This window comes from Dromiciops gliroides, chromosome 6 (genome assembly GCF_019393635.1).
Source record: "Dromiciops gliroides isolate mDroGli1 chromosome 6, mDroGli1.pri, whole genome shotgun sequence".
Taxonomy (NCBI): domain Eukaryota; kingdom Metazoa; phylum Chordata; class Mammalia; order Microbiotheria; family Microbiotheriidae; genus Dromiciops; species Dromiciops gliroides.
In genome coordinates this window covers 23,094,608-23,112,174 of record NC_057866.1, presented here as the reverse complement: position 1 = coordinate 23,112,174, position 17,567 = coordinate 23,094,608, and the positions used below count along the sequence as shown (strand labels likewise).

The 17,567-nt window shown below is 46.6% G+C and overlaps 1 protein-coding gene across 2 annotated transcripts; it reads right to left on the bottom strand.

Moving 5' to 3' along the window:
- Nucleotides 1-166: 166 nt before the first annotated feature.
- Nucleotides 167-9,932, bottom strand: PSMC3 (proteasome 26S subunit, ATPase 3). Of its 2 annotated transcripts, none has more exons than XM_043973079.1 (12): nucleotides 9,639-9,932; nucleotides 5,515-5,598; nucleotides 4,181-4,306; nucleotides 3,522-3,626; nucleotides 3,352-3,414; nucleotides 2,482-2,619; nucleotides 2,014-2,157; nucleotides 1,710-1,858; nucleotides 1,309-1,405; nucleotides 911-1,056; nucleotides 485-566; nucleotides 167-355 (listed from the first exon to the last, which is right to left on the bottom strand). In XM_043973079.1, the coding sequence occupies exons 1-12, from the start codon at nucleotides 9,717-9,719 to the stop codon at nucleotides 245-247; spliced, it is 1,326 nt and encodes a 441-aa protein (XP_043829014.1). In that variant the 5' UTR covers nucleotides 9,720-9,932; the 3' UTR covers nucleotides 167-244. The 2 variants fall into 2 exon arrangements, with proteins under 2 accessions (XP_043829014.1, XP_043829015.1); XM_043973080.1 differs by lacking the exon at nucleotides 9,639-9,932 and adding an exon at nucleotides 9,453-9,472.
- Between the last annotated feature and the right edge of the window lie 7,635 nt (nucleotides 9,933-17,567).

Here is a 17,567-nt window from a genome sequence, read left to right as displayed (position 1 = left end):
AGGAATCCAGGCAATTGCAGCAACAGCTGGGCACGGTAACGTCCCAGATAAACAGCCGGTGAGCCAAGAGCCGCCTCTCCTCGCTCCGAAGCTGCCGTGCCAACCTCACGAGTGACCCTCCCTCTTCCTTCTAGCGGCCAGGGTGACACCAGAAGACCAGACCCGCTGGGGGAAAACAGCCCCAACCACCTTTATTGTTACTCCTTTTACCAGCAGCCAGAGCAGGGAGCTGGCCCCAGCCCCGTCAGGCGTAGTACTGCAAGTTGGCTTTCTTCTTGGCTTGAACCTCCAGGATGCCCTCCATGTAGTCTTCGTGGGTGAGTTCGGTGGCTCCCCGTCGAAGTGCAATCATTCCCTATGGCCGAGAGACCGAGTCCCAACTCAGGCCTGCGCAAGGCTGCCCACGGGGCCCCACAGCAGGACAGCCAGGCTCGGTCCTGGCTAACGTCCCTCCCTCCCTCAGCCTAGAGCCCGGGACACTCACCGCTTCCACGCACACAGCCTTGCACTGGGCCCCATTGAAGTCATCAGTGCAGCGAGCCAGCTCCTCATAGTTCACGTCGGGGCTAGGGAAGGAGGGGAAGGCAAGGTGAGCAGCCCCTTTCCCTAAGGACCTTGTGCTCCCAGCATCAACAAGGCAGTGATGCCGGGCCCTGAAATCAGCCCACCCTCCAGACGAGGGAGGCCTCAGGAGCAGCAGCCTGCCTGGCTGGAAGGTGTCCTGGGCCCCAGCATAGCTAGGCTGAGGGATGCACTGGGCACCTAGAGCGAGCGCTGGGCAGGACTTACACAGAAGGAGCTGGGTGGGCTTCAGGAAGGTCCCTCTATTCCAATGAGGAAGAACTAGGCAGGGAAAAGGGCCCCTGTGGATCCCCATCCCCTCCCCAGAGCTCTTGGGATCACCCCTCACCTCACATTCATCTTTCGGGAATGGATCTGCATGATCCTGGCTCTGGCTTCCTCGTTGGGCATTGGGAACTCGATCTTGCGGTCCAGACGACCAGAGCGGAGCAAGGCGGGGTCCAGGATGTCCACCCTGTTTGTAGCAGCGATCACCTGGGGAGGAGGAGGCACACATGCAGCATGGAGCTCGGTGGCCAGCGGCCCCAGCCAGGCCAAGGACCCTCCTCTAATCTCAGGCCTCCTCAAGGTCATTCCTCCCCTGAAGGAAAAGTCTTGGTGCCCAAGACAGATGAGACAGGGTTAGGCCCCCTGTGGTCCACCTGCCCTACCAGCCATCCCTCCTGGGGAACCCAGGGGAAAGTGGGGATGTGCACGCATCCCTGGCTTCTTCCACGTGGCTGCTACCTTGACTTGGGTGTTGGGCTGAAATCCATCCAGCTGGTTGAGGAGTTCCAGCATCGTCCTCTGAACTTCTCGATCACCCGCCTTCTCACTGTCAAAGCTGGGGTGGGGAGAAAGCACAGACGGCTGCTCAAGTGTTCCTGTGTATGGAGCTCTCGGCCAATGAGAAGCGCCTGGTACCCGGCAGGCACCATACAGATGTTAGTTATGTTATGGTGATGCTCTTCCCCACTTCCTCAGTCAGCCCCGATCCTCTGGGCAGGTTCCTCGGGGCTGCCTGGCGTGTGTGGGTGTCTAACCCATACCCTGCCTGTGCAGGTCCCTCTGCATGGAGAAGTCTATGGTTGGGGTCTAGGCTGCTCCCCCAGCAAACCCGAGATTCAAGAGCGGGGCTCAGGCCTTACCGCTTGGTTCCAATGGCATCCAGCTCATCGATGAAGATAATGGAGGGGGCTTTCTCTTTGGCCAATGCAAAGGCGTCTCGGACAAGCTTTGCACCATCCCCAATGAACATCTGTACCAGCTGGGGCCCAGCCAATTTCAGGAAGGTGGCCTAGATGGATGGAGGTGGGATCAAGGAGAAGACGACTCAGCTCTCCCGGTTTGGTCAATGATTCGGATTCCCATCCATTGCCTTGCCCACATTCCCAGCCCAGAACAATCCATTGAAGGGAAGCCCCTGGTCGTGGGTTGGGCCAAGCTACTCACCTTGGTCTGGGCAGCGCATGCTCGGGCTAGAAGGGTTTTTCCGGTACCTGGGGGTCCATACATCAGTACTCCCTTTGGAGGCTGAATGCCCAAATTCTCAAATTTCTCTTTATGGTTCATTGGCAATACAATAGCCTCTACCAGCTGCACAAAGAAAGGACAAAGGAAATAAAAAGGCCTATTGGCCGCCTCCTCGTCACACCTCAGTCTTTAACCATTACACATTCAACCAAGGCTGCCATTTCTCTTACTTGGCTTTAGAGAATCACTGGCTGTGGCCCTTCAGGAACAAGAGAGCTGAGTTCTAATCTTCAACTCCTGAGGAACCTTGGGCGATGCCCCTCCCCACTGTCCCCACTTCTCTTTAAAATGGGGACTAGCTCCTGGGGCTGTTCCCTCAAGCCCTGCCTATAAAGAGGGAATAAAAGTGCAGAGGCAGCCGCCCCCAGGAATGCCAGCCAGACTCACCTCCTGGATCTGCTTGTCCAGCCCGCCAATGTCACTGTACTGCTCTGTAGGCCTCTCATCCACTTCCATGGCCTTTACTCGGGAATCATACTCCGTGGGTAGCGTCTCCAGGATCAGGTAGGAGTCTTTATTTACTCCCTAAGGACAAAGAACCGAACACTCAGCTTTCCCCAATGCCGAGAACAACGGGCTAGCTCATACCTATGACAAAAGCCAGGTGAGGTCTGAGCAGTGGGCTCCTCCTCCAAAAGAAAGCCCCAAGGCTTGCTCTGAAAAGGCTTAGCACCTCTAACAAGTGGTACAATGGGCTTCCGGCAAGCCAGAAGTGGCCACAGCTGCCCTCCACAGGCCCCTGGGGCCATGCTACAGAAACCACTGTGAGAACTGGAACTGTATCCCCTTCTAAAGAGATACTGTAGGGAAGCTCAGCCATGAGGAGAAGGCGTGTCATCTGGAAGACATGTGGCTTTAGCGTCTGGAAGCTGGCCGGCTGGCGTCCAGGAATTTGTCTCTGTAGAGCCGCCTGTTAGGTCTGTCGATCAAAGCTACCAGCCAATTCGCTTGGAGCTGTGTATGTATGGACAGCCCTGTTTCCGTTTGCACGGGAGGCTTCTGGGAGGAGGAAGGTGGCGAGGGGGCTCTTTCACCTGGGACCTCGGTTTGAGTGGAGCAGATGCTGGCTCCCTTAGATAGAAAGAGAAAGGCATCTTGGCCTTTTTCTCTCTCCTCACCAAATTCTTATGCTCCTTAATAAATATGGCGACCACTCATTAGATTTTTAGACAGTCTAGCTAGAATTTTAGCCCCGTACAGATAGCAACTTTACACCATCCAGGAACAGGCTGTCCCTAGGAGTCAAGGGTCACTCACCACCAGGTCTCCAGGCTTCAACTTCTCTGCATCAACCAAGCCAATCACCGGCAGGAAATAAGTCTACGGATGGGGAAGAGGAGGGGAAAGGGTTTTTCAGCAGCCCCATCCAATGGCTCCCATGGCCACCTGCTAGCTGGTCCCAGCCTGAGTCCTTGGCTCTCTCTTACCTGTCGTGTAGAGGTTTTGATCACAGCACATTTGCCCTTTCTCTGGGAGTCCAGGTCAATGTTGGCACCATCTTCTTCCTGGTCATTGGGGTCAACATCTAGCAGCTGGGAAGAGAAAACTTGGTCAGAGCTGGCCCAACACGCGCCGTTCCCTCACTCCCTGAACTAAGTATTTCTTGGGCCCTGAGATCATTCCTGGCTACTACAGAGCAGGAAACCCCACTGCCTTATTGGAAAGCCCACAAAGACATATGGAAAGCATTAAGGTCATAATCATTTGCACATTAATGAGCAGACGAGCTACGTCTAACTCTAGTCATCACTTATGAGGAGGGGCCCAAGATCTCAAAGTACCTAAAGACTAAAGACCTCAACTTCTGACAGATCCCATCTCCCCTTTGAAGGTGGGCTAGAACCAAGCCTCTTAAACTCTGGGTCACAACCCTATAAGGAGTTGAGTAACTGAATGTGGGGGTCAAGAAAAATCTGGCCACAGTAAAAGGTCATGTATTTTACACGCCTATACGCCTGGGTCCTGTAAAAATTTCTCAGGAAAAAAGGGGTCACGAGTGGGAAAAAGTTAAGAAGTCCTAAGCTAGAGAAGCCTCTTCCCAGCCTGAACCCGATGGCCCCTGCTTCCCTCCCATGTACACACACACCTCGATGACGTTGGAGACAAGGTAGGGCAGCGTCTTGTTCACTTTAATCTTCTCGCTGTTCTCTTTGATCTTGTCCTTCATAGCCTGGAGTTCGTGGGTCACACGTAACACCTCACTTTTCATGATCTAGGACAAAGGCACACACACTGACAGGCTTCCTCAGCCTGGGCTGGTTGGGGGCCAAGTGATCCACCCCCAAACCTCTGAGCCTTAAACTTCCTGCCCTCAGGAAGAGCAAACCCGTTCTCCACATGCGGCTCTAAGCATAAGTGTCTGTGAGGAGGCAGTGTGAGCCTATGTCTGTGCTCCGCAGAGCCCAGCACAACCCACACGCTTTGGATGTGAAAGAATAAAAACATGGTTCTTGGGAGATGGGGAGAAGAAAACCATGACAGTGCCTTTGGGGCTCTACTCGCCAAAGCTCAGGAAGCCCTGGGAAGGCCCAAAAAGCCTTTGGGGGTATCCTACCGTCTCCAAGCAAAAAAGCTACACCCCTCCCTCAGCCTTGGGTCTAAGGTCCTCCACAATCAGATCCCAATAAGCCTCCGTCCACATTCCATTTCTTAGACCAGCTTCTAGCCAAATTGGACTACGTGCTGCTCCCCAAACCACAGGCCACCTTCTGCCTACATTCACTCACAAAGCTGATTACTTCTACTGCTGAAACATAGTCTCCTGCAGGTCAGCCTGTGAAAACCTCTCATTTCAAGTTAAGGCTGAGCTCAGGAGTAGCTGCCTCTCCCCTCCCCACACAACAACACCCCACCCCCCACCAAGGGATCTCCTCTCTTCAAATTCCCCAGACCACCTGATTTGTATCTTTCCATGGCTCCGACACACTCTACCCTGTATGGACTCTGTGCCTAAGTAAAGGATCACTGGTACTGGACTATAGACTACTTGAGGGGAAGGAACCTTTCATTTTTCATCCAAAGCCAACCACAGTGCCTTGTACGTAGTAGATGCTCAATATTGTTAGTTTAACTGAATCTGTGCTGGGGCAGAGAAAGGCCTCTCCAACAACTGGGCAGCTGATGGTATATCTGTTAGAATGCTGGACTTGAGGCAGGAAGGCCTGTGTTCAAATCCAGCCCCAGTCGCTTACTAGCTGTGTGACCCTGGGCAAGTCACTTAACCAGTTTGTCTGCCAGTTTCCTCAACTGTAAAATGGGGATAGTAACAGCACCTACCCCACCCCACCCCACCCCGTTGTCATGGGGATAAAATGTGTTATTTGTAAAGTGCTTTGCAAACCTTAAAGTGCTACTAGCTATTATTTGTCTAATAGCATTCTCAGCCCCTCTCTGGATAGAGATCAAAAGGACACCCCTTACCTTGATCTCACTGTCCAACAGACGAGTCCGTTGAATGATCTCCTCTGTGGACATTTTGAGCACTTCCTCCCCAATTCCATCTTGCTGTAAAGAAGCCATAAGACCTTGAGATTTAGAGGTCAAAGAAACCTTGGACATCACTTAGGTCAGTCTTTTACAGATGACAAAAACGATTCAGAGATTAACAGGCAACAAATGGCACATCCTGGACCTCTTGGATACAATTCCTGTGCTTTCCCTTTACAAAGACTATTCTTTTTATTTCTTTTTATCTATCTACAGTTTCTCCTTCTAGCCTCTCACCCATCCCTCAAGAAGGCAGGAAATACCATACCCCCTATACATATGAAGTCACACAAAACATATTTCCATACTAGTCGGGGGCAGCTAGGTGGCTCAGTGGATAGAGCACCAGCCCTGGATTCAGGAGGACCTGAGTTCAAATTTGGCCTCAGACACTTGACACGTACTAGCTGTGTGGCCTTGGGCAAGTCACTTAACACTCACTGCCCTGCACGCGCCGCCCCCCCCACAAAAAAACAAAAAACCCACCTATTTCCACATTAGCCATGTTCCAAAAAAATAAAGAGGGAAAAAAAAGAGCTTCAATCTGTACTTTGAGTTCATCAGTTCTCTACCTGGAGGTGGAGAGCATTTTACATCACGAGTCCTTTGGAGCTGTCTATTGATCAGTTACTAAATCTGTCCCAGGTGATTATCTTTGTAACATTGCTGTTATTGTGTACATGGTCCTTCTGGTTCTGCTTACTTCATTCTGCATTGGTTCATACAGGTTTTTCTCATACCATCTTCCTCTTCCCTTCCATTTCTTACTGCACAATAGTAATCCATCACATGTATGACAACTTGTCCAGCCATTCTTCAATGGCTGAGCATTTTCCAATTCTTTGCCACAGCAAAAGCTACAGCTAAAAATATTCTTGTACATGTGGGTCCTTTTTCTTTGATTTCTCGGGGTTAGAGACCCAGTAAGAATATTACTGGCTCACAGGGTATGCAGAGTTTTATAGACATTTGGGCAGAGTTCCAAATTGTTCTCCAGAATGGCTGGACTGGTTCACAGCTCTACCAATAGTCTACTTGTGTCCCTGCCTTTCCACATCCCTCCCAGTATGTAATTTTCTTTTGTCAGGTTAGCCAATCTGATAGGTGGGAGGGTACCTCAGAGTCCTCGGAGTTGTTTTAATTTACATTCCAACTATTAGTGATTTAGAGCTTTTTCCATGTAACTATGCATAGTTTTGATTTCTTCCTCTGTTCATATCCTTTAACCTTTTATCAATTGGGAAATGGTTCCTATTTTGAGTAATTCAACTCAGTTCTCTATATCACTGACAAATGAGGGGGCAGCTAGGTGTCACAGTGGATAAAGCACCAGCCCTAGACTCAGAAGGACCTGAGTTCAAATTTGAAATCAGACACTTGACACTAGTTGTGTGACCCTGGGCAAGTCACTTAAGCCTCACTACCCTGTCAAAACAAAACCAAACCTGACAAATGAAACCTTTATCAGAGAAACCTGATATATTTTCCCTCATTTTCGTGCTTTAATTATAATTTTGGTTCATCTGGATTGGTTTGTGTAAAAAGTTTTTAATTTTATGTAATCATAATTAGCCATTTTATCTCCTGTGAACCTCTGGCTCCTTCCTTATCCACAGATCTGAAAGGTAATTTCTTCCATGTTCCACTAATTTGCATATGATTTGATTCTTATATTTAAATTATGTATCCATTCTGAGCTAATATGGTGTGAGATGTTAACCTGTGCCCACTTTCTGCCTATTTTCCAGCAGTTTTTGTCCAACAGTGAGCTGGGGACCTTTAGGTTTTTCAACCTTGAGGCTTCTACACTCCTTTGCTTCTATAAATGTGTCCCCAATCTATTCCACTCATCAGCCACTCTATTTCTTATCCAGTACCAGACTGTTTTCATGGTGATCACTTTGTAATATAGTTTTACATCAGCTCCCACTGTCTTCTTCCTTCCCTTCTTCCCCACTGATTCCTTTCATATCCTCGTCCTTTCATTCCTCCAGATAAATACTGGTTATTATTTTCTAGCTCTATAAAGTAATTCCTTGGTGGTTTGATTGGTATGGCATAGAATAAGTAAATTATCTATGAGAAATGCCTATTTCTCCAATTATTTAGCTGTCTTTGTGTGAAGAGCATTTTGTAATTGTGTTCATGTAATTCCTGTGTGTATCTCGGGAAGCAGACTCCCCAATGCTTTATGCGGCTTGCAGTTAATTTAGATGAAATGTCTCTATCTCTTCTTGCAGGGTTTTGTTGGTAATACAGAAAAATGCCAACGATGTGTGTAGGTTTATTTTGTATCCTACAACTTTGCTAAAATTGATAATTGCTTGGACCGGTTTTGTAGTTGACTGACTTCTAGGGCTCTCTATGCCCTCAGAGACTCGATCCTTAATGAAATCAAACTTCACCATCTTCCACATTTCTACCATCGAGGTTCACAGACTGTCAGAGCTCAGGGGGTGCTGAGTAAACAGAATATGAGAAGTAGAAGGGACATGACAAACCATCTAGTCTAGAAGTTCTTGGGGGGGGGGGGTCCATGAACATAAGAAAAAGAATTCTGATGGCTGCAGTTCCATAGAATTTTTTTAAATCCTCCGCATTTTTGTTATGCATTTATGCAAAAGAGGTGCACAGGTTTCCCCAACCTTCCAAAAGGGATCCATGACAAAGAAAGCCAAGAACTTCTGCTCTAAGAAAGGCTGACAGGTACAGTATTTCACACTAAGCCAGGTATTCTCCCTGCTGCCAATTCTAGACTAATTACACAGGATCTCTTTCCTTTTGACAATGTTTCACCCCCTGATGTCTGGGCTTAACAAGTCAATTCCCACAACTGCCTGTGCTGGAAGGGACCAGTATCTCTCATTTGACTATGGAGACTGATAGAATATGAAGGCTAGAAAGAATTCTAGATTTTCATCCTTCACATTTTATAAGTGGGAAAAGTGAGGTGCAGAGAAGGCAAAACAGGTGCCCAAGGACACTCATCCAAATTGTCAGAGCCAGGACTCGAGTCTGGTCCTTTGCCTCCAAATCCATATGGCCCCTCAATCTCCCACTACAAACTGAGCAGCCAGATCCCTAGCAGACGGTGGTGGGACTGAAGTCAGGAAGACTCCTCTTCCTGAGTTCAAATCTAGCCTCAGATACTTAGCAGCTGTGTGACCCTGGGCAAGTCACTTAACCCTGTTTGCCTCAGTTCCTCATCTATAAAATGCGCCAGAGAAGAAAATAACCCCTCTAGTATCTTTGCCAAGAAAACCCCAAATGGGGTCACAAAGAGTCAGACACAACTGAAATGACTGAACGACTGATTTCTTCCCCCATCTTCAAATAGGCCCAAGTCATTCTTCATCCTGAAAGAATCTTCACTAGACTCACCATCGGCTGAGGTTAAGTGACTTGCCCAGGGTCACACAGCTACTAAGTGTCAAGTGTCCGAGGATAGGTTTGAAATCAAGGGTCCCGACTCCAGGCCCATCCCTCGGACCTCTCAAAGGGGGTCCCTGTCCACCGGGTCTCTCCCCCTCTTGTGCCTCCTCCACATTTCAGCCAGAGTGGTTTTCTTAAAGGCACATGGGACCCGGTCACTCCCCTCCTCAAGCACCTCCAGTGGCTCCCTCCCGGTGGCCTCCTCTGGCTCCCCACAGGGCTGCATCTGCTCTTTCCTTGGATGCGGCCAAACCGGCCCCTTCCCTCCCTATGACGGCCGATGCCCGCGCTCGGCGCCTTTGCCCCGGCCGTGCCCCCTGCCTGCCGCTCCCCACCCCCACCCCGCAGGACCCTCTTTACGGCGATTCGGCGCAGGCTCGCGCTGGACCCGCGGGCAGGCAGCCGCCCCGCTTGGGTCCCCGCAAACAGCAGGCGCTTACTCAATGCCCGCTCCCGCCGGACTCCAGCTCTCGCACCAGCCCCACGCTCGCGCCCCGGGCCTCCGCCCCGTCCCGCCTCCCCCCGCTCCCCACGGGGCCCGTCAGCGGCCGCGGGCCCGACCTCGCCCCCTGCTGCCCTCCGCCCGCTCGGCCCCGGGCCGCCTCGCCGCCTCTGCCAGAGCTCACCTCGGCCTCGTCCCACACGGACGCCATCTTCTCTTGCCGAGTCACTGGGCCCCCACTTCCGGCCGCACATTCGACACTCATCGGAGGGATTCCCTGGGGCGGCGGACACGTACGGGAATAAATGCCGAGGGCCGAGCGCCGACCACCGCCGCCTAGGCTGGCCTCCGGCCCCCCGACCGCCTCCTTTGATAAACGGAGGCTCCGGGACGGCGGCTCTGGCGAATCTGCGAAACCGTTTGGGGAAAAGAAGGAGGGAGATAAAAAGAAAGCCAGAGGGAGCCGGGCGCTCGTCACGTGACGCTGCCGTGTCCACGCAACCGCGAAGGGGCGGGCCCTAGTCTGTCATTAGCTCCGGCGGCGGCGTCAGGGTCGGAGTTCCGCCGTGCTGCCGCGAGGTCTGTCGGGATTCGTAGTTCTCAGGGAGAGGCGCTAGGGGGCAGGCCCTCAGAAAGAGGCGGAGCCTGAGAACGACAATGCCTCCTCCGGTCCCCCGAGTGCTTCGTAGGCTTACGCTTTCATCCTCCCGTTGGGGAGGAGGATGTGCCGCCCGAACTCCCTCGAGAAGCACAAAGGGCCACGACCCCGTGCTGCCCCGCCTACGTCGGCCTGCAAATGACACGCGAGTTGGGGCGGACCCCCGGTAACTGGCACCTGCCGCAGGCGGTCACGTAGACCCCCCCCCGGGGACGCAACATCGCGTGCCTCCGGGACAAGGGTCGTCATCCCCATTTCACAGACGAGGAGACTGAGGCGCGGGGAAGAGGAAGCGGGGCCCTCCCAAGCCCGTGGCCTCCCTCGGGAGCCGCCCGGACCAAGAGGTGGTATGGCGCGCCCGCCTGTCAGGGACCCTCTCCGGTATTCTCTCTTGGAGACATTGCAAGGGCAGCCATTCGGGAAACACTGATTAGGCGCCTACTGTGTGAACACCTACTGTGTGCCAGGCACTATGCAAGGCCCTGGGCACACAGGGAGGCGAGACAGCAAAGAGTCAGCAAACATTGATTAAGCACCTCCTGTGTGCCATGTAAACTTGATACAGAGAGAGGTAAAAGACAGTCCCTGCCCACAAAAAACTTACAATTAAACGGGGGACAACACGCAAACAACTCTACAAAGCCAGCCACGTGCAGGATAAATAGGAAATCATCTCGAGATCAAAGGCCCTCCTAATCAATTAATTAATCGATTAATTAATTAAGAGGGTTTGGGAAGGGCTTCCTGTAAAAGATGGCATTGTAGTTGGGATTAAAGGAAGCCATTAGGTGAAGATGAGCAGGGAGAGCATTCCAGGGGTGGGGGACAGAGAAGATGTCCAGAGCCAAGAGATGAAGAATTGCCCTGTTCATGGACCAGCCAGTGGCCAGGGCCACTGGATAGAACCGGGTAGGGAGTAAGGTGTAAGAAGAATGAGAGGGAGGAAGGGTCTAGGCTGTGAAGAGGAGATTCGAATGCCAAACAGCATTTTGTGTTGGAGCCACTGGAGTTTATTAGTGATCAGACCTGCACTTTAGGAAAGTCACTTGGCCATCTAAATGGAGGATGGATGGGAGGCCGGCAGATCCACCAGCAACTATTGCAGCAGTGCAGGCTGGAAGGGATAAGGCCCTGCCCCACAGTGGGGGTGTCAGAAGACAGATGCTGCTGACAGACCTTGGCACCAGCCAGGATGGGGGTAAGAGGGTCAGGTGCACAGCTCTGGTCCCCAGGAGCTATTGCAGACACCGTCACAGCTTGCCTTTTCACAGAGCCTGCAAAGCCCTCCTATCTCACTGAACAGAAGAGTGAGCCCTTTCTTTTTTCTTGAGGCCTCTTCCCTTATCATTCCCTGACATTGACAAGAGTTGGGCAGCACTCCAACAAGGAGAGCACAAACAAGTCCAGGGCTAATTTTTTTTTTTTAGTGAGGCAATTGGGGTTAAGTGACTTGCCCAGGGTCACACAGCTAGTAAAGTGTTAAGTGTCTGAGGCCGGATTTGAACTCAGGTACTCCTGACTCAAGGGTCGGTGCTCTATCCACTGCGCCACCTAGCCGCCCCCAGGGCTAATTTTTTAAAATAGTATTTTATTTTTCCCAATTGCATGTAAAGACAATTTTAAACATTCATCTTTTTTATAAAATTTTGAGTTCCAAATTTTCTCTTGCCTTCTTTCTCCTCCCACTGTAAGAGACTAAGCACTTTGAAATAGGTTATATATGTGCAATCAAAACCTATCTCCAGGGGCAGCTAGGTGGTGCAGTGGATAGAGCACTGGCCCTGGATTCAGAAGGACCTGAGTTCAAAGCCAGCCTCAGACACTTAACACTTACTAGCTGTGTGACCCTGGGCAAGTCACTTAACCCCAATTGCCTCACCCCCAAAAAAACAAACAAAAAAAACCTATCTCCATATTAGTCATGTTGTAAAAGAAACAGGGCAAAAAATTACAGTTTGCAGAAGGAAAGAAACACACCATAGAAAGAAAGAAAGAAATAGTATGCTTTGATCTGCACTCAGATTCCATTGGTTCTTTCTCTGGTTGTGGAGAACATTTTTCATTATGAGTCTTTTGGAATTGTCTTGGATCATTATATTGCTGAGAAGAGCTAAATCTATCATAGTTGATTATCACACAATGTTGCGGTTACTGTGTATAATGTTCACCTGGTTCTGCTCAGTTCATGTATGTCTTTTTAGGGTTTTCCAAAATCATGCTGCTCATCATTTCTTATAGCACAACAGTATTTCACTGCATTCATATACCATAACTTGTTCAGCCATTCACCAACTGATGGGCATTTCCTCAATTTCCAATTCTTTGCTACCACAAAAAGCTGCTAGAAATATTTTTGTGCATGTAGGTCCTTTTTCTTTTTTAACGATCTCTTTGGGATACAGATCTATTGCTGGATCAAAGGGTATGGCAGTTTGTCCTTTGAGCATAGTTTCAGGCCTTATTTTAAATTTATTTTTAAAACTTTTAAATTTTATTTGAGATATACAATTATATTTTATATATATCAAATATTGATATAATCTACACAGACACATGACATATCATGTAAATTTTCTTCATTATTACATTTAGATATACCTAGATATATTCTAATACATGTAACTTGATATTTTAAGTCCTTAAATAACTTTCATAAATAACAAATACAAATCAATTTATATAACTTATGACAAATGTGTTTAAATATAATTACTATATAAATACCTAAATAACTCATAAATGCACAACACATATGTGTCTATATATAAATACATATATACCTCCTGTACCCTTCCCAGCACACCCCTCTCCCACCTTTCCAGATTAAACATTTTTATTTATATTTTTCTATTCCAATCTCTATCCCTCCCTTGCCCCTCTTCCCTCTCCCCTCCCTGAGGCAGTAAATAATCCGTTATGGGTTATACATATATGATTATGTCACTTAATGAAAGAATGTGAAAAATAGTATGCCCCAATCTGTTCCATCAATATACCTTTGGGCTTGACTTAAATCATTGAATTGTTGATAATAGTCAAGTCATTCACAGTTCTTCATCAAACAATAATTCTGTCTCTGTGTATTCTCTTGGTTCTGCTCACTTCCCAATACATCATTTCATACATGTCTTTCCAAGCTTTTTTAAAGCTCTTATTTTTTCAAATAATTTATATAGTATTGGGATTAATAGTTATTTAAAAGGTTGGTAGAAATTCACTTGTGAATCCATCTGGTCCTAAAGATTTTTCAACTCATTCAACTCCTTCAAAAACACAGGTGCTATACCAATTAGCATAGACATGTTAAGTATTGATATGACTTCATTGTCCATAGTACCCCTAAGAGAAATAGTTCCCTCCCCAGCTCCCTCAACTGGATCTAATTTTGCCTCTTTTCTGTCTGAAATAATAATTGCTACCTCTGCTTTCCTTGCTCCAGCCGAAGCATAAGATCCCGCTCCAACTCTCTACATTCACCCCATTTGTATCACTCTGCCCCAAATGTGTTTACATTTATAGTTATGACTGTCTATATCTCTCCATTCTATTTTTTTTGTGTGTGTGTTGAGGCAATTGGGGTTAAATGACTTGCCCAGGGTCACACAGCTAGTAAGTGTCAAGTATCTGAGGCCCGATTTGAACTCAGGTACTCCTAACTCCAGGGCCAGTGCTCTATCCACTGTGCCACCTAGCTGTCCCTCTCCATTCTATTTTTCATCTGCTCATCCTTCCCATTCTGACCTCCCCACCCTGTCCTTTCCCACAACTGCCTTACCCTATGACCACCTTCCCCAACATCTCCTCCCCCATATCAGTCCCCACTCCCCCTCCATTATCACCCTCCCTATCTGAACTTCCCTACAAGGTAAGATGGATTTCTTATATCAAACTGCGTATATTTGTTGTTCTTCTTTGTGCCAACTTTGATGAGTAAGGTTTAATCTTTGCCCATGTCCCCCATCTTCCCCTTCATTATGATATTTATTCATTCATTCATTCATTCATTCATCTATTTATATATAGATTTTTATGAACTCTTTGTGTAGTGCGTTGTGTTCACCCCATTCAGTTTTCTCCCTTCCTACTTCTTCCATACAATTTCTTTTTAGCCCTTTATTTTATTTTCTATGGTATTATATCATCAGTCACTCTGATCACACCCTCTGTCTACATAACTCTTTTTTTTTTTTTTTTGGCGAGGCAATTGGGGTTAAGTGACTTGCTCAGGGTCACACAGCTAGTAAGTGTCAAGTGTTGAGCAAGATTTGAATCAGGTCCTCCTGACTCCAGGCCAGTGCTCTATCCACTGCACCACCTAGCTGCCCCCCCTATATAACTCTTTCTAATCATTCTTATTAGAAACATTTCTTTCTTTCTTTCTTTTTTTTTGGTGAGGCAATTGGGGTTAAATGACTTGCCCAGGGTCACACGGCAAGTAAGTGTCAAGAATCTGAGGCCAGATTTGAACTCAGGTCCTCCTGACTCCAGGGCTGGTGCTCTATCCACTGCACCACCTAACTGCCCCTCTAATCATTCTTATATTAATTTCTTTAGACTTATAAATATTATCATACCTTACATATACTCCTAATTGCATTAAAAATTACTTTTACAATAAAGTTGATTATTACAAATATAATTTTATCATACAGAACTAGAAATAGTGTAATCTTATTAAATTTCTTAGTTTTTCTTGTTTCTTTTTTACCTTTTTATGTTTTTATGTACTCATGTATTTATATTTCACTTGAATCTTGTATTTGGAAGTCAAATTTCCCATTCAACTCTGGCCTTTTAATCGAAAATGCTTCAAATTCCTCTATTTCATTGAATGTCCATTTTTCCCCCATGAAAGATTATATTCAATTTTGCTGGGTATGTAATTCATGGTCATAAACCTAACTCCTTTGCCTTCCAGTATATTATATTCCAATCCCTGTGATTCTTTAATGTGGAAGCTGCCAAATCCTGTGTAATTCTAACTGTAGCTCCACAGTATATGAATTGTTTCTTTTTGGTTGCTTGCAATACCTTTTCTTTGATCTATGAGTTTTGAAATTTGGCTATGATATTCCTGAGAGTTTTCATCTTGAGATCTCTTTCTGGCAGTGATCAGTAGATTATTTAAATATCTATTTTGCCCTCTGGTTCTAATATTTCAGGGCAATTTTCCTTGATAATTTCTTGAAAAATATTGTTCCAGCTTTTTTTTTTTTGGTCATATCTTTCAGGCAGTCCAGTAATTCTTATATTATCATTCCTGGATATAGATCAGTTGTTTTTTCAATGAGAAATTTTACATTTTCTTCCTTTTTTTTTTTTTGCTTTTCTGATTTTTTTTAACTGCATCTTGGTGTCTTATAGAATTGCTAGTTTGCATTTTTTCAATTTGAATTTTTAAAGAATTATTTTCTTAATTTACTTTTTGTAATTATTTTTCCATTTGGCCAAATCTGTTCCATAGGGAATTATTTTCCTCAGTAATTTTTTCTATTTTTCTATTATTATTTTGTATTTCTTTTTCATGGTTCTCCTGCATCACTTCTAATCTTTCCTCAACCTAATTCATTTTTTTTTTTAGTGAGGCAATTGAGGTTAAGTGACTTGCCCAGGGTCACACAGCTAGTAAGTGTTAAGTGTCTGAGACTGGATTTGAACTCAGGTACTCCTGACTCCAGGGCCAGTGTTCTATCCACTGCGCCACCTAGCTGCCCCCTTAAGTCAATTTTCAAAGTCCTTTTAATGCTCTTCCAGGAATTCTTTTGGCCTGAGACCAATTTGTATTCTCTTTGAAGGTTCACCTGTACTCATTTTGTTACTGTCCTCCTCTATATTTGTATCTTGATATTTCCTTTTATTGAAGTAGCTGTCAATAGTCAAACTTTTTTTATTGTTGTTTTTCTTTCTTTTTTTTTTTTTAACTCATTTTGTGTCAGCTGGACCCTAGAGGAGTGATCCCTTTGATCTTTAGGCCCTGTGGTGGCTGGGTTTTGATGTAACCTGTTACTCTGTTAACAGGCCCATGAATAGTAACTTTGTTGCAGATCTGCTAAATCCTTGGGGCTGGTTTTGCTCTCTCTGCTGGGAGGTCACAGGGGTGGGAATCTGTTGCTGACCTGCTTGGGTGGGGCTTCACTACTGTTCAGCAGGCTCAGAGGTCTGTTGTAGGCCTCTGCTATGAGCCCAGAAGCTGTTTCTGTTGCTGCTGCTCCTGGACCTCACTTCCCTCCCACCCAGCAAGACAGACCTTTCCTGCCAGGCTGGTAGATTGTCTCCCTGTTCCTCATGAGTTCAGAGGCAGTTTTATGTTGGTTTAGAGGCAAAATCTGGGAGAGCTGCAGTGGGTTGCTTCCTCACTCTGCCATCTTGGGTCAGAACCCTTAAATTTACAATAAAATTAAAAGATCAGTTGGGTTGTATGGTGGATAGAGTGTTGGACGGGGTGTCAGGAAGACCTGAGTTCAAGTCCAGTTTCAGATATTTACCTAGCTGTGTGACTTTTGACAACTCCTTTAACTTGCCTAACTCAGTTTCCCCATCCCCATCTGAAAAAAGGGGATAGTAATAGAACCTACCTCTCAGGATCAGAGAGGATAGAAAGATAATATTTGTAAAGTATTTTGCAAACCTTAAATTACATTATAATAATCTTCTCCCTTGAACCTCACAGATCATTTAGTGGGGAAGAGGGTAATTATTATTATTTTTTTTTTTGGTATACTTCTTATGTAAATCAGAGGTATAATAGATACAAATCTGGGTTTAGACTCAGGAAGAGCTGGTTTTCTATACCTGCCTCTGACTAAGCCAGTTACTTAACCTTTATGTGCTTCTCAGGTAACTTCCTGGGATTTATCTAGGCCATCTATGTTTGTAGAAGGCATTCCCACACTGGGAGTGCCTGGCAGACAGTAGGTGTTTAATAAATGCTTACTAGTGGCAGCTAGGTGGCACAGTGGATAGAGCACTGGCCCTGGATTCAGGAGGACCTGAGTTCAAATCCAGCCTCAGACACTTGACACTTACTAGCTGTGTGACCCTGGGCAAGTCACTTAACCCCAACTGCCTCAGCAAAAAAAAAAAATGCTTACTGCTTCCCTATACTGAGTTCTTTCTTGTATTATGTGATATTTTATATTATAGTGTCGTACTCCCTAATAGAAGTATGCTACTGTATACTTCTCAAAGACAGGGACAAGGTTTATTCGCTTTGTATTTTTCTAGCAAATTGCTTGGCACATGGGAGGTGCTTAATATTTGTTGAATGAATACGTTGGGATGAGTTCACAAATCAGCCTCATCAATAAAGAACTTTCCTCTTGACCCACTTGCATATGTATCTTGGCCATAGGATGTTAGGTTTACTCAGACCTGGATAGAAATGACTGACTTGAATTTTACTATAAAGGATACATTATATTTACCCAGACCTAGATAGAAATGGTTTATTTTTTA